The sequence below is a fragment of the Chlorocebus sabaeus genome, chromosome 21 (assembly GCF_047675955.1).
Source record: "Chlorocebus sabaeus isolate Y175 chromosome 21, mChlSab1.0.hap1, whole genome shotgun sequence".
NCBI lineage: Eukaryota > Metazoa > Chordata > Mammalia > Primates > Cercopithecidae > Chlorocebus > Chlorocebus sabaeus.
Genome location: NC_132924.1, coordinates 59,384,452 through 59,408,379, shown reverse-complemented (window position 1 = coordinate 59,408,379; position 23,928 = coordinate 59,384,452). Strand labels below are relative to the sequence as shown.

At 37.3% G+C, this 23,928-nt stretch overlaps 1 protein-coding gene across 1 annotated transcript in view; it reads right to left on the bottom strand.

Moving 5' to 3' along the window:
• The window catches only part of CALCR (calcitonin receptor), a 152,079-nt gene that overhangs the window by 10,308 nt on the left and 117,843 nt on the right, over positions 1-23,928 (bottom strand). The window contains exons 9-12 of the mRNA XM_007982144.3: positions 8,787-8,940; positions 3,379-3,439; positions 3,228-3,294; positions 1,175-1,393 (exon numbers count right to left, since the gene is read on the bottom strand). Of these exons, the coding sequence (XP_007980335.3) occupies positions 1,175-1,393; positions 3,228-3,294; positions 3,379-3,439; positions 8,787-8,940 (501 nt within the window). The remainder of the gene's footprint in view (positions 1-1,174; positions 1,394-3,227; positions 3,295-3,378; positions 3,440-8,786; positions 8,941-23,928) is intronic.

Genomic DNA, 23,928 nt, shown 5'->3' with positions numbered 1-23,928 from the left:
ACCTCTCAGATAAGGACATGGACTAAGAAACAGCCTGAGTCCTGGTCACTGCTTGAAGATTTCTTGTGCCCAAGGTTTGACTATGGCCAAAAGCACAGCTTGAACTATTCAAACAATCCCTAAACTAACTTTCTAGCCCTATTAATTTTGGCCTCCTCCTCACATTAAACTAATATAGAAAATAAAACTATTTTGAAATTTGTAATAGAGACAGCAAAACTCTGCCTAAGAGCCTGTGATAGAATTACTCCTGCTGAGGACTCCCACATCCTATCTTGCTATCCAAATACAGCAGTATGCTTTCAGTGGGGCTTTAGATCTGGGGAAAAGTGAATAGAACTAGGGCAGCCATTCTTCTATCCAGTGTGGCAGACACTGGACAGCCCAGAACAGCCCCTGAGAGTCTGATGCATTCTTTCCTACATGAGGAGAGGCCTGGATACAACTTCCCTTTATAGCACTGAACCGTCATGAATGGATTCCTGACATTTGCCTGACAAGTGAAGGGTGGTAGAGCAGGAGGCATGGACAGCTTTGTGCAAAATTCCTCATTACCCTAGAGCCAGCATTTATTTATAAAGGAAAATCTGACAATTTCTGTATCTATGACCAGGGAGAACATGCCTGGATGGGACCAGCTGAGGGCCCTGGGAATGACAGGAAAGCAGGTACAGAACGATACAGGAAGAAAGAACTCAAAAAAACTGATGTCCTTAAGAATTTTGTCTGGGCTCATTGAATTGGAGGCTTAAATGTTATGACATTTAAGATCATGGGTTCTTCAGGCGTGCGCAGTGGCTCACATCCGTAATCCCAGCACTTTGGGAGGCCGAGGCGGGCAGATTACCTGAGGTCAGGAGTTCGATACCAGCCTGGCCAACATGGTGAAACCCCATCTATTAAAAATACAAAAATTAGCCGGGCAGGGTGGCACACACCTGTAATCCCAGCTACTCGGGAGGCTGAGGCAGGAGAATTGCTTGAGCCCGGGAGATGGAGGTTGCAGTGAACTGAGAGTGTGGCACTGCACTCCAGCCTGGTGGACAGAGTGAGACTCTGTCTAAAAATAATAAATAAATAAATAAATAATAATAAAAGATCATGGGCTTTAGAGTTAAAATCAGCTAGCTGAATAAACACAGTAGTTGAATAAATACACCATTGGCTTCCTTACCTGGAAATGAATCAGAGAGTGCATCACGTAATCATATATCTTCCCAAGTATCTTGTTGGAAGGTCTCCAGGGAAAGACGACAAACTGGATTCCCAGCAGGGGCACAAGGATCATGGTGGCCTTCACAGCCTTCAGGTACATGTGGGATTCCGCCTCATGGGTTTCCCTCATTTTGGTCACAAGCACGCGGACAATGTTGAGCAAAAAGAAGAAATTGACCTGCAAATATATGGTGTTATGAGCAAATCATACAGAAAAGTATCACTTAAGAATGTGCACCGTCCTCAGTTTTTGTTTATCCAGTGTGAGCAACAAATGTTACCTATGTAGAACTAGAGAGTCTACCTGGGAGGTAGCACAATTTGCTCAGCATTTCTAGGGCTCTGGAGAAGTGGTTTAATTTTATGTTCCCTCCAGCAGTATATAAAACAGTTGCTTATCATCCTTGCCAACACTTGGTATGAACACTCTTTTTAATATGAGCCTTTCCACGGCGGGGGTGGTGGAGGGTAGTATTATCTCATTCTTGTTTTAATCTGCATTTTCCTGATGATACATGAGCTGAACACTTTTTCATACATTTATTAGTCTTTATTTGGAACATTGCAGATACCTTCTTGGACTCTAAGGTTTGTCTTTTCAGTCTTTAAATGTTGTCTTCATTTTAATGTAGCTGATTTATCAATCTCTTCCTTAAGTGCTTTTTTTATCCTGCTTTAGAAATCTTTCTGTATCTGAAGCTCATGAAGATAGTCACCTAATGTGTCTTTTTTGGGGGGCCTCTATTGTTTGGTCTTTCACATTTAAACCTACAGTTAACTGAAAACATATTTTTTTTTTTGTGCCTGGTTGTGGAAGGAATCAGAATTACTTTTTTCTTCACACATATGCAATTGCTAAATACATGTTTGATATTTTTTCTGTATGTATATCTAATTGACCATCTCCTTCCTCTGCTCAAAAGTGTTGCTGTCATAAATTAAGTGCCCACATTTGCATGGACAGCTCTCAAAATGATAATTAATTGATAAATCTTTTTTTTTAGTTTTGAAATGCACTAATGTGCATTTCCTTTAGTCATGAAATTAGGAATTCCAAATGTATCAATTTCTGTTAATTTATAGTCATTCACAGTGAAGTATGCATATAATTATCTCAGATACACATTTTTAATTTGGATCCTGGAATCTGCATTTCCTTAAAAATTTCTAGATAATTAAGGCAAGAAATGTGTGTTTTAGAATTTTAAATATAAGAATAATTGCTAAATATTTTACTTCATTTATTATTTTATTAGGAGATATTTTATAACCACGAATTTATGAGTAGCTATTATTACTTTTGTTATTTTTAACAGATAAAGATATGGAGCAGTACTAAGTTTTAATGACCTAGAGTTAGAGATTATCTTCCAAAAGTACCTGAAAGACTATTTAATCTAACTTTTTCCTTAAAAAAATCAGGGGACATTTTTAGGTTAATTGATTTATCTAAATTTTCAGAGCTGGTAGATGATAGAGCTAAGACATGAGGCCAAGTCTACTGAATCCTAGGTAAGTAAGAACCGTAGCATCCTCAGGAAGAATCTGACATTTGGCTGGAGTCCACTATTTATTACTATCTCACTAATTGAGCTTGTGTTGAATATTTGAATTTCTGGACCTTAAGTTCACAGAACCAAAGACTTTTAGAGCTCTGGAAAGTCAAAGTTTTCAAAGATCCTAGATGTTCATAACACGAGCAAACTTCTTGCAGCCCCTTGGCCTCTCACCTTTACCTAGGGAGACTAGTTATAAAAGTCTTAAAATATGAGCTACATTGCTGTTATAGTGTGAGTCTGTAATGAAAATGAGCTCATGATAACCCCTCCACGTGTAAGTAAAAGGCATTTTTTTGAAGATTCTAAAATCAAATTGTTTTTTCTTTTTACTATAGAATACCATCAAATTAGCTTCATTTTGAAGTTATAAAACATGATACACAGAACCATATACACAGAAATCTCAACTAAGAGATAACACTACTAACATTGCAGTAAAAAACTAATTCTCACCACAAGTGCCGCCATGACAGGGCCATGGATTATGTAAAGCAAATGGGTTTCCACACTCAGCCAGCAGCTGAAAAAGGGCGAGGGGACACATTAATACACAAATACATTTTATTCATGAATATATTAACTTAAACATTACCATAATACTTACTTGTCATTGAAGTACACGGCCCTGGTAATAGCATGGATAGTGGTTGGCACCAGCGGAAACCCTACAAATGTGAAAAGTACAAATTACACTTGGTTTCTTGGTCATAACCTTTAAGTACAGCTGCATGGAAAATGGTAGTGTACTTGCAAAAATACTGGCAAATTGAGTGTATCTGTCAAGATGTTCCCCTGATATTTTCACAAAAATCGTCTTTGGTCAAGTCAGTCAAAATGTTCCCAGTTAGAACATCATGTACTCCCGGAGAGTTTGGTTAAGAGCATCCAAATAATTAAAAGCCTTTTACAAATTGCTGAGTGTAGTAGGTACACGATGACTATTATTACCATTGTTATGTTCGTAATGGTGACTATTAACTGAGACCAGAAAGCCTTTCATTGTAGGTGACCTGGGCTCTCTCATGGAGAGGAGCTGGGTCACCCCAGAGGGATGTGACCTGGGACTGTGTATGAAAGCAATAGTCTGATTGCTCCTAAAGCCTTAGCTGATGTTCACATTCTTTCTTCTAGGCTTTTTTGTTTTTCTGTCTGTTTATATCTCATGCAGTGATTCTGTTTCCTTTTAATATGAATATTTCAGAGAAGCCAGTACATTCCCTACTTTCTGTAGGTTCTGGCTAGAGAAACTTTATGAAGGCAGCTTACTGTACCTCCCTGACTAAACTCAAAGTGCTAGTAAAAAAAAAAAAAACCAAACTTTTAAATTTATAAACGGGAAAAGGGAGACAGTTATTGGAATACGTCCTTCTAGATTATAATTTTTAAATCAATTTGTATTCTATAAGTATAACCTAAAGTTGTAATTTTCATTAAAAAAGAAAAAATAAGTCTTTTTACTCAGATGTACAATAGAATATTGCTTGATTTGATTGAGACATCTATAGAAAGAAATTTTGTTATTGTCATCAGATTAAGAAATGTCTTAGGAAAGAATGAAATCAATGCATTTTTATTTTCCGTGAGTTATATACAAAAAGAGGTCTCAAACTATTGAATTTTCACCTGAGAACAACCTCAGCTTTTAAACCCAGGAAGCATATATTTAATAGGACCATAGATTTAATGTTTGGCCTGAAATAATTTTGAGTTTCTTTACACAAAACATGATTGTGTTATTCGCTGCAGTTCTAACATGCCATTTTCCCACTTGGGCTCAGAAAAAGAAACAAAAGTCTCTGAATTTATTTTGAGATGCATATTTTAGAATTAGACAGAAAGAGAGGCATATGGAAAACTGAATCCCACCTCACCATTTTGTAGAAAGGAAAGTGCTTTCTACTTCATCTGGAGAGGAGTATAGACCCCACACTTTTTAACATCCGGGGCTCTTTGCCTTCCTCTGGCTATGATACCTCCTTTTAGGTAGTTTCTTTTTCTGTTTTTTTCTTTTTTCTTTTTTCTTTCTATTCTTTTCAAGGTCCCAAGATCCATAACAACCCATTCTTCTCACCAAAGATGATGAGATTCAGAATAATCCTGTCTCTGTAGGGTTCATTTTTTAGAGGGATTTAATAAATTCTATTTGTTCAATGTAGAAATCCATGGGGGAAATTTCCTTCCTTTGATTTTTAACAAGGGGAAAACCAGCAAGGCAAGGCGAAGAAACAGTTTGAAGAGGGTTGCAAAATAAATGATTTTCCTGAGAGCTAAACTTCAGTTTTGAAGTTACTTCGATTGGAGAGAAATAAACAACTAAGTGGTGCCATGTAGACTTGGAAGGGAGTAACTACTGAAAGAACCGTTCTTTGATTTTCTGTTGGGCAGAATTTCACCATCAGATACTTGTTCACCCAGTGGCTGATGTTTACAATGTCTCTTATAATTCTTTGAGATTGGTTTCAAATCCTAGAGTTGGTAACATTATTCACAGCTGAATTAAATGAATGGGCTTTATATCACCTGCAAACAAATTAGGTGCTATAATACAACTGGGCGTTTTTGGGCCAAATTTTCTGCAGTCTAACTTTCAAGGCTCTTTTAAAAGTAGGTAGGTTTTGCTTTTTTTCTGGCATTGTAAAATTTAGAACCTATCATACTGTCTTCATGTGAAAAAAATTTTCAAAGGACTATAAAAATATTATCCAGAAGAGATTTATTCTCTTGATCCATTAAACTTTATAAAGTTTCTGTGAAGCTGTTTTTTCTTGAGAAATTAATTGGTATTAATTTTACCCATTGTCCTCTCATCCAAAGATAATGCTTGCTTAAAGTTCTAAGAAAGGAGCCATTGCTTTAAAATAGGTTAATTTTGTTCTCAGAGTTCAGATTTGGCAATGTGATTTTTCAGTGGTAACAAGTTTGGTGGAATTTTGGGGTGTGTGTGTGTGTGTGCATGTAGAAAGATAGTCTTAGCTTTGGCATGCTAAAAACATTACATTTTAGAACTATTTGGTTGACTATCTTTCCAAAAATCTATCTACAGAAGTGCAAATCCTTCTAATTCTTTTTTTAATTTAAATTTTTATATTATTGTGGCAAGAACAATTAACATGAGGTCTGCCCTCTAAACAGATTTTTAAGTGCATAGTACAATATTGTTACCTATAGGCACAATGTTGTACAGCAGAAACCTAAAATTTACTCATCTTGCGTTACTTAATCTGTATAACCATTGATTAGCAACTTCCATTCTGTGCTTACCTTACTAAGTGTAGTGTTCTTTGGGATTCTACTTGAATCACTCTAATGAAGTTTTAAATAGTTGTTGATTACAGAAGCTTAAGGTATCACATAAAGAATTTACTTATTATGATTGCCTTTGTTTTTGATACAGCTGAGCAGCTTGTTCCTTTTTTCCTTTGAATTGTTTATGTGTTTTAAGCAGATATCTTCATTGTGCTGTCCATGATGATGCCAAAAAGTTTTATAACTAATTCACAATGCATCAGGATACTTCAAGAACAGTATAAATTGTTCCTTCCAGGGTGCCCTTGTCTCTGCTGAATGTCACAGACAATAATAAATTTACAGCCTTTTTTTCCCATGAAAAATTTTCTGAGTGTGGCAGATAGATGTTTTGAACAATCAAAACCAGTAGAAGAAATATACCATAGATTTTATTTCAAAGGAAATAAATCTGGTAGAAAGTGTGTGTTTGTGTGTGTGTTTGGGGTGGAATGTTATTATCAGGTCTTTGGAAGGCATTTGATCAGCACAAATTATTATGATTGTGATTATCAGAACTGCCATTGGAGTGATTAAATTGTATTGAGTCTATTCTTGGCATGACCAGATTTGGAAGTCTAGAAATTGTTGAGAGGGTGTACATACAGATGAGAAGGCCAGGGAAAGGAAAAATTAGTCTCTTTGGAAGGCTGGGGCTAAAAGCCAAAAAATAAATAGTAAAAGGCCATTTTGAGAAAATTTTGTCATTTTAGGACAGGAAAGAGCAGGAGAACTTGTTACCTGATGTGGAACCAGCAGGATAGTGATAGCCTCATTTCTAACCTCACTGGATGGTTAAGGAAACAGGGTGCAGCTGCTTCCTTAACAGCTGCTCCATGTAAGGGAGCAGCCATGCAGATGAGGTGATCTGGTGCATATCCTAGACAGCCTGTACAGTTCACAAAGACCCATTTCTCAGTCCTTTTCTGGAGGGTTCACCATCCCTAGACATGTTCACACTATGTGACAACATCCCCCTCAATTTTCTTGGCCACAGTTTATTGAACCAGGGTAGGCTATTTGCCTACAGTTGGATCAATCAGATTCTCTTGTCCTGCTATTCAGAACTGGAACTTAAAGATAAGCATTTAGTTTCTGTGAGTGCCTAGAACAGAAACATGTGTACTCAGGAAACGATGGGGCAGGATATATTTACTATGAACTGGATGGAACAGAGACCCTGTGGTCTATGGTCTGTAAAGAAAGAGAAGGGTAAAAACAGATACGCAGAGGAAAAACAAAGACAAAAGGCAGAGGGAGAGAGCTCCTGGTTTATCCGGTCCCAGGCTACAGCCCTTTTAGTTGCCTGGCTGTATTTCTGCCCTTGGATTCCATGAGATACATTAGATTCTGACAACTTCTCTGCATTTGCTTAAGTTAGAACATCTTACTCTGTTGCTTGCAACCAGATAATTGTGGCATCATCAATTCAATTTTGAGGCATCCCGCCTATCTGCCCCACTGACCCACCATTATCGGATTATCCCATTGGGTTTGGGGAATGCATTTGGTTAAAACCATGTACTCCTGTCATGTAAGGGTGTTACGGAAACCAGTATGGCATAACACCAGCCCCTTTCTGCAGTTTGCAGACTGCACAAAAGACTCCAGGCTGCTTATATGACTTCCCAAGCACATTTCTATAAAGTTGGTGACAATGCCTGTTGGGCAGGGCTTTAAATACAAAGGGTGATGTTTTTAAAAATCCCTTGGATTATCCTCCCTCCTCACTTCATCTCTCCTCTCTTACCAGTATTTGGAGGGACTCCCCAGCCTGCTGCATTAAAGGGCAAGCTTAGTTGAAGGCCATCCACAGCCTCTGCTCTCAGAGTCACAGTCACCCATCATGTGGTGTGGATGTGGTGAGAGAAGCCTTTGGCTCTATAGTCAGTGAGGGATGGCCCGCGAGTTCCTCCTCTGGTATAGAAGTTTCAAGGTAAGGCTGAAACTTTTTTTTGATAAGGCAGTAGGTGTTTTTATCGCAGCATTTAATTTTCTTTCATTGCCTCACCTTCTGTTCAGTTCCCTTCCACCGGGGGGATCTGGACTTTCAGCAGCCCTGGGGGAAAGTGAGTAACTCTAGAGCATCCCTGAAGGATTTCAGCACCCTCCCTTAGTTTGTACAGAAGCAGCCACAGCTTAAACAATCCAGCCTTAAGCTTTCTCGAGCCATTGCCATGTGCTGTGATGTCACACTGGCTCTACTTGGAAGCCCATGTGGTTGTATCTGCCTCTCAGCTGGACTCCGCTTCCTGAGCTTTCACTGGAGGAATCCTGCTGATGGATTGACAGGAAGAAATGTTCTTGAGGAAGGAAAATGAAGCCAGGATAGGGGAGGTACATAATTCAAAAGGTGAAATTCTCCTTTGCTCTACAAACGTGATGAATAAAGCAGAAGGAGGCCTAATCAGATCTTCTCTCAATAAGGGAATGTTTTGTGTCCATTATTAGCTAAGTTTGTTCCCTGAAGCCACCCTTTGGCAGTCACCCTTATAGTCATACTTTCCTTCTCTGTGCAGACCCTCATGTTCAGCACAGTTGGATTGAGATTGTTAAAGGGCTTCTACAAGTCTTTTGGAGACTGAACTCCTGCCAGTACCTGTGTTCCATCATTCCTTGAAGGACCTGGGACTTTACTCTATTCTCTGAGACCAAGACTAGAAGAAGACTGAAAGCATACAGACAGAGGTGAAAGTGGCTCAAAACTTAGCTGCAGAAAATACATACCCCAGCCCAAGAGATAATACCACCGCAAGCGTTGCTTCTCAGTAAACACGGCCATGACGATGAGTGTATGAAGATAGATCCCTTCACAGAGCATCCAGAAATAGTTGCAGGCCATCATGTACTGGTGGAAAAAATGCAAAATCTTGCAGCTCACCTGTCAGAAAGAAAGGAAGATACTCAGAGGAAGACACAGGTGAAGATCTGGCAGTGAACACAGAGTAAATGTGAAAAGAAGCCAAAGTATCTACATTCAGCTTGCAAGGCAGTTTCCCAAGCATCTGTAAACATGTGCCACCCGCTATACCCACAAATCAGAGTGAATGCACAGATCACTGGTATTACATGTAAATAGCCAAATAAGCCAGTGGAAAACTAGTCCACAAAATGTTCTTCCTTGTTACATTCTGGAGACTTACACAGATGGGATCATTTTCCTTCAATTAGTCAGACTCATAATCTTAGGCACTATCTAGGGATTTGATGCATGACTTTTATGGCCCCTTTTCTATGGTCAATGAAGCAAATAACCCAGATATTTTTAATGCTTCTCCTGAAATTCTCTGATTTGTTGATGATGTCCCTTTAGCAGTAAAGAGGAGAGAGTCAAGTGATAAATTTCACGTCTAAACCCAGGAGGTATGCTGAGCCTAGCTGCTGTTTATGCTTTTGTTTTCATATGGGAGCCTTGGTTTACATATTGGGATCAAGCCCTCTCTGGGCACAGAGATTAGGATGGCATCCTTGCTGAGAACTCAATGCAGATATAGGAGCTATACCCTTGGAAGGGTCAGATCAATATTGTTGTCTGTATAGAAATAACCATTGCTTATACTGCATAACGGAATACTTTTATTCACTAGTCACTCCCGGAATAGGATTTTTCATCTTGGTACATTAGCATTTTGGAGTAGTTTTTTGTTGCTGTTGTGGGGGCTGCCTTGTATATTGTTGGGAGTTTAGCAGTATAACTAATTTCTATCCATTAGATATTAGTAGCATCTCCCACACACTCTTGACAATCAAAAGTGTCTCCAGATGTTGCCCAATCTCCCCTGGGGAGCAAAATGCCCCCAGTTGAGGATGCCTGACTGAGGGTACTTAGCTGTGCTGATCTCTTAACAACTATAACAACAACAATAATGACAACAGAATTTAGCATTCAAAATCTTAGGTATTAGGGAGTAGTTATTTGCTTTACTATTATTTTACCAAATACTCTGTTTTACATTATGTTGCTTCTTATTTTGAATTTGACTGCATTTTAGGCCTTTTCCTTAAAAAGCAAGATAGCCATGAAGTGACTTTCAGTACTGTAGCAACCTTTTCCAAACCATGCATTTTATTTAATGCATAAGAATAGTAATTCATTTACTCAGAACCTGTTGTGCTGAGCCAACAGACATTATATTGTGTTTCCTTTTCTATCAGGGTTTATTGAACATAAGGAAAAGCCCCCTGGGCCCAGGAGAAGGCAGATATGGCATTGTCAGAGGTAGAATCAACCTCTGATTCTGACCAAAGTGGTACAGTGGTGCAGATAATTAAAAACACCAGCTAATCTAAAAGTAATTTATATTTGGCTCAGAAAAGCACTGGCTTCCCTTCCCCCCACCTGATTACCTTCCTAACTGGGATTATTTGATTTAATATAATGCTAGTTTTGTATTTTCTAAGCAAGTACTTGCTATATTTACCTAACATCCAAATATATAACTAAAATATGAAATTCAGTTGTTACTCTGGATTCATTTGGAAGACTATTCTTATTTAAAAGTCCTATTCCTTCTGGATCCAGAAATTAAGCATACGGTTTGGAGGCTGTCACGTGGGGAGAAGGAGATGGGAAGAGAACAAAGATGATGGTCTTATGCCTTTGTCACCCAGAGCAATTTTTGGCTTCAAATTTTATATACAGTTAATTATTGTTATTTTCAGTAGTTATGGTCTATAAAGTTGCTTCAAAAACTGAAATAGCAAATAGTGAGCCATTGCTCCTAGGGGAAACACATGGTTAGGTTCCTATAAGCCTCTGGTCACAACATTTTCATCCAGCAAACGATAGCTAACTTTGTTTTATGTGTTTTGTTTAAAGACACCTTATTTAACGTATGTTGTTGCTTCATTCACACTGAAATCTGTCAATAGCACTATAACTTCTACCTGAAGAAAACTTCACTGACACACACATATTCTCTGTAAGTCACATCACCGCTTTTTTGTACTTAGGAACACCATACAGCACTTCAATATTATACTTGGGTGGCTATTTAAAACAGTAAAATCACCAACAAAATTCATAAAAATGTAAAAATCTTGGCAATAAATAGATCACAAAAAGGACATTTGTTTATAGTATGAGAACTGAAACAAGAAGGCACAGAGCATTGCCTTGTTTAACCTCAGCTGGGAGCTGCACATCAGGTGACTCCAATTTCTGGACACTCTGTGAGTGTCTGTGAATGATAGTGAATTTGCTAGTATTGATTTGGGGGTTACAAATAATTTATAGGAAAAAACAAATTTTCAAAGGTGAAATTCATGAATAAAAATGACAATTGACCATATTTGGGTTTGACGTAAGATATTGTTTGGAGGCTAAAGGCCTCAAAAGCTCACACAAATTTTGAAAATCACCAGTCTATTCATTTTAGAAATAAACACCTCATGAAAATAATTAGAAATATCCAGGTGATCAAGCTATTAGAATTTTTCACAAAAATAGTTTAGCACTTAGATCAATGTTTCATAACTAAGGTGGTTTATCAGTGTCACTTGAGAATTTTTTAACAAATACACATAACCATACCTCATCTCTCTTTTTGTTTTCAAACTATTTTCCAGTATTTCTAATTTAGGCCCCTGGTTAAGAATCCTGTACCCAAGGTATTCAAGGTAATTCAGTTGTATTGAACAAACATTTATGGAACACCTGCTATGAGCCAGGAACTAAGCCAGCTCTGGGAGTATCAACATGAATAAGATATTGTCATATAGCCCCTGACTTAACTATAACCTTTCCATCAAGGGTGGAGTAAACTAGGCATTAAACAAAATGATGGGGTCTCTTGATTAGGGTTAGTCCCAACCGCCATTCTGAGATGGTTTCCTAATTAGCAGCATGGGGTATTAAGGAAGTCACTCTCAGATCAAATAAGCTAAGCAACTTTTCACTAGCTTTCTAAAGGTAAGTCACACCAGTGTAATTTTGTTTAAAGTAGTATGATCTCCCAAATTGCAAGACAAAAATCTATATTCAAATAATATAAATGCATCACTCCCAAGTTAAACAAGAAATACTTGAAGTCAAAAGTAGATAAAATTTGAGAGTTATACTCTATTTTATTTTCTTCATTAACATAAAAAGAGATAATTGCCACTGTGAATGATATGTAAGTAAAAGCCATGCTATCCACTTTGGCTTCAGTGAGTCGTAACACTATTCAGTGCCCTTACTAGTAGTTCATGTTTTAATAAAAATATACGGTTTGTTGAGCAGTATGTAACTTTCAGGTGGAAGGGATCCTTCAGTTTTTTGACTGGGTACACTATTTCATCTATCTTTTCCACAAAATGCCCCAAAGGGCGCTTATAATAATTTGATTAAAATGGAATCAGAATTACAGAACAGTTTTTCCTTAATCTAATAAATCAAGTCAACCTCAAAACTTTATACAAGATAGATGCTCAGCAGTTAATTTATTTCCTATTATATTTTTCAAGGACACTTAAGAAAATTCCTCTGATCTACATAACATAGGAAATCTTGTGTGGCAATATGTTCAAGAACCATTGATAAGGGGGCAAAGAGTGCTTCCAAATGTAAACTGTTTTGGAATTTTTGTTTTTTAAGAAAAGAGCAACCTTATAATAGATAATCAAAGTTTTGAGGTGTTTTTCTGTTGTGGTGGGGGTAGAGGAAGAGCTTCAGTATGAGAAATAGAGAGGAGACCAGAGCTGATCTGTGAAAACAACAAAAAGCAATAATCATGGCCTATGTCCTACTTTTAAGCAATTGAAAATCCACCATGAACTATTCTTGGCACCATTTGCACCACAGACCTATTACCAGGTATAACAGGGAGCTAAGGAATACTATCTCACCTCTCAGAATGTCTTCCATCATCTTCAGAATGCCTGAAATGCCATATGGTTTCATTTCTTTAGCTTAAAGCTGTTTTCCTTACTAAAATGCCAACACCTCAGGAAGGGATTACACACACATTTTACCCTATCACTCTCTGAAATCATACAGTAGGAAAACTGATCATAAAGAATGCAGATTTGGAATGTGATTTATCAAATATTTATTGAGCTTGTATTGTATTTGTATTTGGCTGGAAGATCCAAAGTTGTCAGAGTCCCTATTCCTAAGAAATTTACCATCTTGACAGGTTCACAAAGATAAGATCCAGGGAATTGCTGCGAAAAGTAAGCACTCTGAAAACTTTGGCAAGGGCCAAGCTTGTGCATATTTCATTATCAGGGTATACTTAATTCTCATGATACATTTCATGTGCACAAAAACTCTTAGCTTTCACACACACACACACACAGACACACACACACACACACAACTGCAACTTCTCCCTCTCATTGGTAAAATTGGGATATTAGATTCAACTTCTGTGTTGATTTCATATGGTTAGGTATAATAATACATTAAGGAAAATTTTGTGAGATGTTTTAGTTTTGTTTTGCTGTAAAACACATTTGGCAAAGGATAATTTAAAAGAATAGCCATATGTTTCCTATATTCTGCCAGGATTTGATTAAAATGCACAGTTTAGATAAGATCTTTTGGTTTTTCAAAACGGTGGCTAAGTTTGATGCAGTAACTGTGCTTGCATTTTTGTGTCCAATCCTGGGCTAGGGCTGCAAAAATAAAGTTCAATGCTTGCAATCAAGGAAGTTACCTTCAGTTGGGGAGACACATACATAAACAAATAAGTGCCACAATGTACAATGATTTCTAGAAAAGGTAATTTTTGTAGCCTACTTTAAGACAGTTAAAAATTTTCTTCTCAGTTAAGTCAGAGGAGAAAAAATGGATCAAACTAGTAGGGCTTGTGTTATTAATATTAAATAATCTATCCAGTTTGTGTGAAAATTTACAAGGAACAGATTAGCAGATTTTGCCAAAGTCACACACATTCTACTCTTCTTCCAACTTTTCTATTTTCTATTTTTGGGGATGCAATATAGGTTACTTTATAGTAAAAGAAGTGACTATTAATTTACTTTTCAAATTCACATGGACAAAACTGAGGCAAAATGAAGATCCTGAAGAGTTTCTTCCCCGTTTCTTTAGTTATTAGGGGGCCAAATAAATATGTTTGGAAACTTACAGCAAACAACTAAAACCACATACCCCACTATACAAACATATTAATAAATAAAATATTTAAAAATTATTTTGAAATGGTCTAAAGAGTACCAACTCCAAAATACTTTGCACTGAATCAAAGCTGCCAATTTTATTTCTGCCAAGTTTTGTTTCAAAACAGAAATAAACTTTGCTATATGTTCAGCATGATCTCTAATGATTAAAGATAATTATTTACATTTCCCTGAAGCTTCTAAAAACGTTTTCTCATCAGTTCGCTTTAGCACAGAAGGAAGAGTGTGAAGTGATGTTTACCTGAGCAGGTGAAGACAAATCAATAAGTCAATTTATAAATATTTTACCTGAAGAAATAGACATTTTAAGAGAGACTGAATAGTAAAGATTTATGGTCTATGTTGGTTAAATTGGTCAGGTTAATTTTTTTTATTAAGTTTTATTTAATGTATATCTAGATTACATATTGAGTGAACTTGTAATTGCTGTTAAATATGTTTCTACCTGATCCATTTTAATCTCTGCTGCCTCTTCCATCTCCACCCTCAGGACTTAAACCCAATAATATTTATATAGAGAGTGAGCAGCAGTTGCTTATTAAATCAAAATGAATATGGCTTTTGGTAGTGTTTATAATGTTGTTCGATTGAAAATATTTTAACTCCTAATTCAATATTATTTTATCAAGTATCCAAACAACAGCTGCTTATCTATGATCTGACAAATAAATTCCAGGGAACTTTTAACCTAACAGCACATTAATTCTTACAAATGTCTGCAAAGATCAGTACATACCTGCAGGGGTCAGGCTGCTGACATCAATAGAAAACTTAAAATGCTGGGTGAATTCCTGTGGGGGCATCTTAAATTTTTGTCAAGTTTTTCTAGGTTTCCAGTGTGGGTTCTTTAGAGGATAGCAGTCCCTAAGGTCTGCTATACCCTGTCATTTATCCCCTGCAGTCTTGGTCGAACAGGTATTTCCCTTTGAACTATGGTCTTCAGACTGGGCATGCATATGTGCCTTTGGGTATACACAAAGACTGTCCAAGGGGCATGTGAATATTCAATGGCCATTTGCATCGTTTCGTAGCATTCTTTATCCTTTTCCATCTATCCTTTCGCTTTACAACATAAAAGAACACTTTTCATCTGAAACAAAGTTTACTGTGGTTCATTACTCAAGTGTTAAAAAACTTTCAAATGTCAAACAATGGGACAATGGAAAAAGCTCCTTTAAAGATTAGTAAAGGTGCCCTAATCCTACCTTGAGATGTTCTGTTTTTCTCTGTCAGACCTCTTAAAGTAAATAAATTTGATATGGGGTATTCTAGCTTGTTGGAATGTTCTATGTAGGGTGTGGCTACTAGATCATCCTTTCATTCATACACTAAAAAATACATATTGAACAAGTGTGACATGCTCATGGGCTCCTTCACATTCACATGGTTATGGGGTCAGTAAAAGACCACACACAAGTGTATACACAGAATCTGAGGACCGTCTTCTCTGACTCTCTTCTTTTTGAGATTTATTTCCTTCACTTTTGGGGAGCTGTAGTTGGCCTAAATTCTGTCTTCTATTGTTCAAGTCAGTAAAATCGAGAGTTTTCTATCAGAGTTTTACCTGTCCTGGAAAGGGATAAAACCATGGGAACTCTACTCACAACTATTTCCATTTTAAAGTCTCATCTTCTTTCTAGCATCTCCCTGTCTTGGTCTCTCTCCAGGATCTTCAGATAATTTCTTTTTATATTTTGTTCAGGGTTTGTAGTTGTTATCTGTGAGAGGTTTTTGCCAGACAGGAGCTATTCAGCCATCACCATTTTATTTTTAATCAATTTTAGATAATGAACCACTGTAATATATACTCTGTAACATCACATGAAAATTATGGTAGTAGGGTAATCATATGGGAAATTTTAAATAAAACAATTTCCTTCAAAAAGTAGGTCTTATATTATTCAGATATTACAGGATATGTAGCTCAATAACAGTCCATCTACATTTCAGGAGTAATCTTTTTCCCCCAGTTTATCTATTTAGTTGTAACACTTTTTTTTTCTGAGACAATTCCTGCCTTCATGATTTGTAGTTTATGTTAATGCCTTTCTGGTCTTGAGATAATGCTCAAATAAAATATTTAAAAATATAGTTGCCTGTAAACATTGTGGTTAAATTTTGATAGTATACTTGCTTTTACTTCGTAACAATAGTTCACATTTTTAAATTATTTACACTGCATGCAAATCATCCAGAACTTTTCAAAGCCCTTGAACTTATTACATGTAAAACCCATAAGCACTTTTTCTCATAAAGAAGACATGCAAGGCTTATTTATCAGCCGAATTCAATTACATGTGACACTAAGAAGGATGCTTGCCATTGAAATACTATTTATGCATGCAATTGAATATTTTTTCTACAATGACCATTTTTACATGGGGCTCATTTAAAAGCTTGTCCTTTTCTGCTCCCCTTATCATTTCAATTAAAAGAAAATAAGCTTTGTCTGAATCAAATATACTCAGAGTCCATTCTCTCCATCCCTCCATCCCAAACTGTGTTTCCTCAGAAAAAGAGCAATTACAGAGCAAACAAACTTAAAACAACAACAACAACAACAAAAGATGGAAAGGGTCCCACTTCCTGGGGTCATCACATAAGTTTTGTTTTCCACCAGTCTGCCCTTGTCCATGAGAAAGAATTTGAGATTCTGATTCATAAGGTGTGGTGTGGGGCTTGAGATTCTGCATTTCTTATTTATTTATTTAAACGTAATAATATTTTAATTTTATTTTTTAGTTTTTTAAAGTTCTCCTTTTATTATAGATACAGAAGATATATATACACCATGGAATACCATGTAGACATAAGAAAGAATGAGATAATGTTCTCTGCAGCAACATAAATGCTTCTGGAGGCCATTATCTTAATTAATGCAAGAACAGGAAACCAAGTATCAGATGTTGTCTTTTATAAGTGAGAGTTAAACATTGATCACACGAGAACATAAACATGGAAACAACAGAGACTGGGGACTAGTAGAGGCAAGAGGGAGAGCGGACGATGTGGGTTGAGAAACCAACTATTGGGTACTATGCTCACTACCCAGGTGACAGGACCTGTACCCCAAACCTCAACTCCATGCAAGATGCCCATGTAAAAGCCTACATGAGATTCTGCATCTCTAACCAAAGCCCAGGTGATGCTGATGCAGACCATGTCTTGGAAGAATTTAGGGTTCAGAGAGGGCCTCCTCAGTACTTGTTGCAGTGAATTTACTGCAACTCCTGTTGTAAACTCCTGTTGCAGTAAACTCAGTGCAATGAGAAACACCCTGACTTTGATTCACATATATTTTAAAACCTCATAAGGAGGAATTACAGACCTCTTTGTCAAAATGCCAGTTCAGTTGATAAACTAAGGGACAAAAAGACCCTCATCTCACCTGGAAAACTGTCAACTTGTACAGTCTTTAAAGCCAGCTGAATGAAGTAGAAACCTCATCAGAAAGTCTAGCAGTAAGCAGCTATGTAGGAAAGTGCTGCAATCTTTCCTCAGAGGAATTTAAGGATGTAACATTTTCAATTAAAAGTGAGTCTGTTGTGCAATCTTGAGATGATTCCTGATAAAGTCTCAGAGAAAATGAGTTTGACTTTGTGGAACTGCGTAGTTGTGATTTGGTGTGTTTAGGAAAAGAATTAAAAACAAACACTGGAGAACAAAGTCTCATCTGAGATAAATACAGTGGGAGATGATCCTGAAATTGGCAAAGGAAGCCAATTTGGAAGTGTTAGGAAGACAATGCCAGAGCAAACAGAAGGGTAGGCTATACACAATTCTGATTAAAAAACAAAACAACAACAACAACAAAGAAATGTGGTAGGGGAATAAAAGTTAACCACTTACTACTCTCAGGGTTTGTTCTCTATATGGTATAGTGAGAGTCTTATATCACCCTTCACTGGGGATTCTCAAGCCACCATTGATTTAGCTGTATGTTTTCAGACCACAGCTCTTGAGGTTATTTGTGATTTACAAGCCTCTACATACGTGTATTCTACTTTTATACTTAGTCCCTTTTAGAATCAAGCAGTGTTTTACAAATGCTCTGAGTTTCACACCTCCTGTGCTGTATCACACAGAAATGAACAAGGTGCCACGGTTAGTAATTGACAGGTGATAAAGCCCTAATGATAAAGCTAACAATGATAATACAAATAATGATAGCTGATTTTGAGAGTTGTGTGCCAGACGATGTTTTGTGGACTTTAGGAATACTGGCTTATTTTTCATAGACAGCTTTATGAGAAAGGTACTATTATGATCTCCATTAGGAAAGAAAGGTACGGTGAGCTTAAGTAACTTACCTAATATTAAAGATTAATCTGTTAAGTAGAAGAGCGAGGATTTAGATCCTGCAGTTCAGCAAGAACAATAATGTAATTTGGACTAATCCAGCTAAGCACAACAAATATCAAATTCGAGTGTCACTTCACAACTTTCCAGCAATGATCCAACATACCCTAACAGAGTGTGCAAAACCTCTAGCATCTCAATTGGAAGCTCTTTGACAATAAAAACAAATATATAACAAATTCTGCACTAAATTCATGACAGCCTTCTCAAAGCAGGGGAAGCTAACCGCAAATTTTGAGATGAAGACTTGCTATGTAAAACATGTCACAAGATACCATTTGTAAGTCACTGATTTCATATGTAGTGGTACTACCAAAATCGGCCAAATGAAGGAAACTGGAGAATGGGTATATGTTTATATCCACTTTAGGAAGAGATTCTCCTTGAAATCTGTATGAGAAAGCATCCAATTATAAATAATAACTTTAAAAAGGAATAAAGAAATCCTCTATACTTTTCTGCACCATGTGACCTTGGTTAAAACATCATTTATGGGTTTTGACATGCAAGTAAAGTGAAGTAGCATAAATGGCTAGGGGAGGATACTTCATTCCATTACCACATCTTGGCATTACTCTTTCTGCATTGTCCTTCAAATGCATCATACACTTTCGTTCCCAATCTAGTTTTTTTTCATAAGCTACTGAAATGGATCATTTCAATCTGGTTTTATTTACCATTGACCACTCATCTCAAAAACTCTGCTATCGCGATTACCTCTCTCATATTTATATATTCTCCCTTGCACCAGCCTCCCTTGGACTGGGCAGGAGTCCAGTTTCCACCCTGGGTTTTGTCTTCTCTAGTGTCTTGGCTCTGAGCATCCATTCTAAGCTAATCTTCCTGTGCCTACCTAAGAAGAAGCTCTGACATAGCCTGGTGGCTCAATTGTCCTGAAAAAATAAAGTTTAGAAGACATTCATGTTGCTTTCCAGAACTTGGAATTCATTTGACTTTACTTATATAAGTGGCTATAGAAAATACGACTAGATTGTTTCAGTTTCTGAGGTGCAAAGTGCTCAGGTTTCCAATAAAAACTAATCTCTCTGCATTGTGCCTTTCAGACCCAGATAAAAAAATCAGAGAGAAATTTATTTCTAAAAAAATGACAAATATCCTGCTAGCTTCCTTTAGATGCAGCAAGAACAATGCTTTTAATTCTGCCTCCTGACTTTCTACATGAAGATCATCGAATGAGCACATAGAACAAAAAAATAAAATAACATTTCAGATATTATGGAAATGAAATGCTCAAATGACACAAATAACAATGGGCAATTTTCACATCACTCAATAAACTGAGGATGTATTCAGCCCTTCTTTATGCCATGAGTTATTCTGAGTTTAACTTTTTTAAAAAAAAGAACGTGGAAGGAATAAGATTCTCACCCTTGGCCGTTCAGGAGATAATATAACTTCCCAAAAACTACCCAGGGAAGAAACTATTAAATGGGAAAAGGACCACAGATCCACAGGGATTCTCCACTGACAGTGAGGACAGGGCATTGTGTGTGCGTGTGTGTGTGTGTGTGTGTGTTTTCCTTACCCTCAACAAAATAACAACAACAACAACAACAAAAAACTCATAGAAATAGTGTGACAATATTTGGGATGAGGCAGCCTTCCTCTTCAAAAAATAACTTTTTAATATATTCCCATGGGCATTGGCGAGGAAAATGATTGCTGATTCAGTGACCTTGAATTGGTCCAAAATGAAAACAAGCAAACAACAACAACAACAATAAACACACACAAAAAACCCACCCCTCTGTCTGTCTTCAGTTTGCTTAAGAACAAAGTGTCTTTAAAAATTTCGTATTTTTTTTTTTTTTTGAAGAAAACATATGCCTGAATACTGACAGATGACATGCTGATAGATACACTTTTTTTAAATTTATGACTGTGGTTGTCATTCTCATGTTAGTTTCAATTTCAATAAATATTTGTAGATTGACAATGTCCAATAACTTCTCTTTCCCCAATTTTTTTGGCTGCTTTTCTTTCTTCCTTCCTCCCTTCTCCTTCCTCCCTTCTCCCTTCTCCCTTCTCCCTTCTCCCTTCTCTCTTCTTCTTCTTCTTCTTCTTCTTCTTCTTCTTCTTCTTCTTCTTCTTCTTCTTCTTCTTCTTCTTCTTCTTCTCCTCCTTGTCTCTACTTTTCTTGGCTAGGGAGGACCTTAATCTAGTGTATTCTGGAGTGTCAGTTTTTCAAGAAAAAATCAGTATTTAAAATAATTTATTTCAAGTAATTTTAAATATATGATTCTGCACATGACTTAGTAATGTTCATGACATGATTCTCAGCCTTTGGATACTCTTTTTCCTATATCTTTAGAAGTGAAGAATTCTATTCCTAGAAAAGATGGGTCTTGAAAATAGCAGTGAAATCTTTTCTAGTTCTTTTTTATCCCCTTTATAATGAAATCTATTACAATGGGGAAAACTGCTTTCATGATACCTGAATTTACAGTTTCAACTGTAATCTACTTTAATAATCTTTTGGATGGGAAAAGATACTCAAGAAATTGGACTTCTATGAATGCATTTATGGCAGAATGTGCATTTTCAAGGTGAAATACAATACAAATTTCACCATGTGTGTCTCTCTTGGTGGTGGCACATAACCAGTTTTTAGGATGAATAATGTATAAAACATGTCTCCTTGAGAATTATTTCCTTCCCTTTCTTTTTTTTTTTTTTTTTTTTTGAGACGGAGTCTCGCTGTGTCGCCCAGGTTGGAGTGCAGTGGCCAGATCTCAGCTCACTGCAAGCTCCGCCTCCCAGGTTTAGGCCATTCTCCTGCCTCAGCCTCCCGAGTAGCTGGGACTACAGTTGCCCGCCACCTCGCCCGGCTAGTTTTTTGTATTTTTTAGTAGAGACGGGGTTTCACCGTGTTAGCCAGGATGGTCTCGATCTCCTGACCTCGTAATCCACCCGTCTCGGCCTCCCAAAGTGCTGGGATTACAGGCTTGAGCCACCGCGCCCGGCCTCCTTCCCTTTCTTAAACTGACTTTCCCATGCCTAGAGACAGCAACCCCATGTTGCTTGTATAGGGAGGGTTAGATAAGAGATCTAACAGCACTCTCATTGGAAAACAATGACTGTGTTATTTTAACACTGAGAAAGTACTAAAAACAAATAGCCTACTTTATTTCCTCTGGGTGAAGTGTATGCTTCACAATTTACAGACATGAATTAAGTTTTGTCATTGTAGTTATCTTGTTTTAGTCTATGCTATTTATATGTATTTGAGGAGGGATGTATGTTTCCAGATTTTCTCTTACGGAAGAAACAGACATTTGAAAATATGCAAGAGGCACAGTGTGTTCTCACATATGATATTGTCCCATTGATCATTGTAAATGGCTTGTTATTGGTGGCTTGTTTTCATTTTGTCTAACTTCAGAGGGAAATGGACTCTTTTAGGCATATAGAGAAAAATGTCTAAATTTTTTGCCTCTTTGTTTTCTGTGGAAAAAATACAGTTTGAAATAGATAAAAATGTGACCAAACCCCATATGTGTGGTTGCAAAACTCACAAAGCTATTTCCATGTTAGACTTGGCTCATTGCGAGGGATTACATTTTTGGTGGTCAATAAGTATTTGACTGATTGGATAAAATTCTATTTTTAAAATGTTTTATCATTTTTTCTTAGGAAGTTCATTCTTGCATAGCTAAAAACATCAAGTCTGTTAGGTTAAAAATACACTGATTGGAAGAACCAGGTGCTACTCATGCCATAAAGATAAGCTGCTTTCCTTTCTTTCAAACTTACTTTAAGAATGCCTAATGTGTTTGGGTGAATCAATCTCACTCCTCCATACTCAGAGGAAAGTTTCCTGTTAATTTCTCTGGCTTCCTGAATCTCACACTCATATTCTCCTAGGAAATCAGGTGCATAGTGGCAGAGCCAGGTCCCTAGACACCTGCTTATGGGGTTTATTAAAGGTTACTAGACAACAGAGGAGTTGCAGGGCATATGTGGTTTGACTTAGTGGTGGCTGGGGGACAGCCTATGTGCTGTGGCTGGCAGAGTCCCTGGGCAGGTCCACCCCTAAAAGGCCTATGAAAGTGGAAACATCTAGCAATGACAATGAATGAGACTGCCAAGAGCAATTAATAGAGTAACAGATTTGTTGGAAAAGTCAAGGACAGAGACCTAGGGAGTTAGTCATAAGGAGAGAGTTGACAGCAACCTTGTGAGCAATCACTTGCAATATTAGGCCCTTGGGGGTTTTGAAAAGCTTTATGCTTCTTTAGGCTCCAGGACAACCACTGGGAAGTGACTAGAGCAGTTTTTATTATTCTCACTTGATGCATAAAGCTACATGGTTTCTATAATTTAGTAGCAAGCTCAGAAAAATCCTGAATTTTGACTATTACAGGAAGATAGGTTGAACAAGATCTTGCAGTGGATAGGAAGTCTCTTTTACATTTATAGGTGGGAGACAGGGAGACATGGGTGTGAGACTCCCAAAAGAAGAGGAGAAAGAGTCTATTCAAGAATTTATGATACTTCGCAATGTGACTGAGCATGCTCCCAGATCAATGTGGTTGATTATTCAAAAACTGAAGCCTCATTTCTTGGCCTACTCCCTACAGAGAGTAACTTTCCTACAGTTTCCACTCTTAATGGGAAATGGAGAGCCACGATGTGACTGTTCTCTGCAGAGAGATTCTTAGTTAATTGCTTCTACCTCTGTTTTCATCTCAGTGGGGGTCCGCTTCCCTAATTAACTGTAGCGGGCATGTCTAGTTACAGGCAGCCATCATTTTGGAATGGCTGAGCCCATTTCATTAAGAACATATCTTTCTAGGGCAATAAATAAAGACAATCAAGAGCACCAAGTGGTAAAGAAGAGAGAGGTTGGCTCCTGTGTGAGATAGGTCTGGGTTTGAATCCCATCCTTAAGTACTCATGGTTCGAGGGACACTTGCTCTCACCAAGCCTCAGTTTCCTCAGCTTTAAAAATGGGGATAATTCCACCCGTTGCTGGGATATTGCACAGATTAAATCAATTGACATTAAAAAGGAAAATTCATCAAGATAAACACATTTGGTCACATTATTCTGCAGGTAAGATGGGACTTTGTCTCTGATAACAGATGCCATGGTTTTGAAAGATAGATTATAATGTCTCTCTGCATATATTCATACTGCAAAAATTATTAACACTGTGGAGCCATTAGAAGCTAAATTAAGCTGCTTTCCCATGCCATGCCACTGTTACACAGGATACATGCTCTGGGCAGATTTCACACATTTTAGTTATTGGGTTGGCAGAATTGTCAAATGCCAGTTTTGAAAGATGAGGCTATCTACAGATGCTTGCATAACACAGTTAAGCAGAGAAACAAAAATGAAAATATCCCTTGGCCCTTCACTG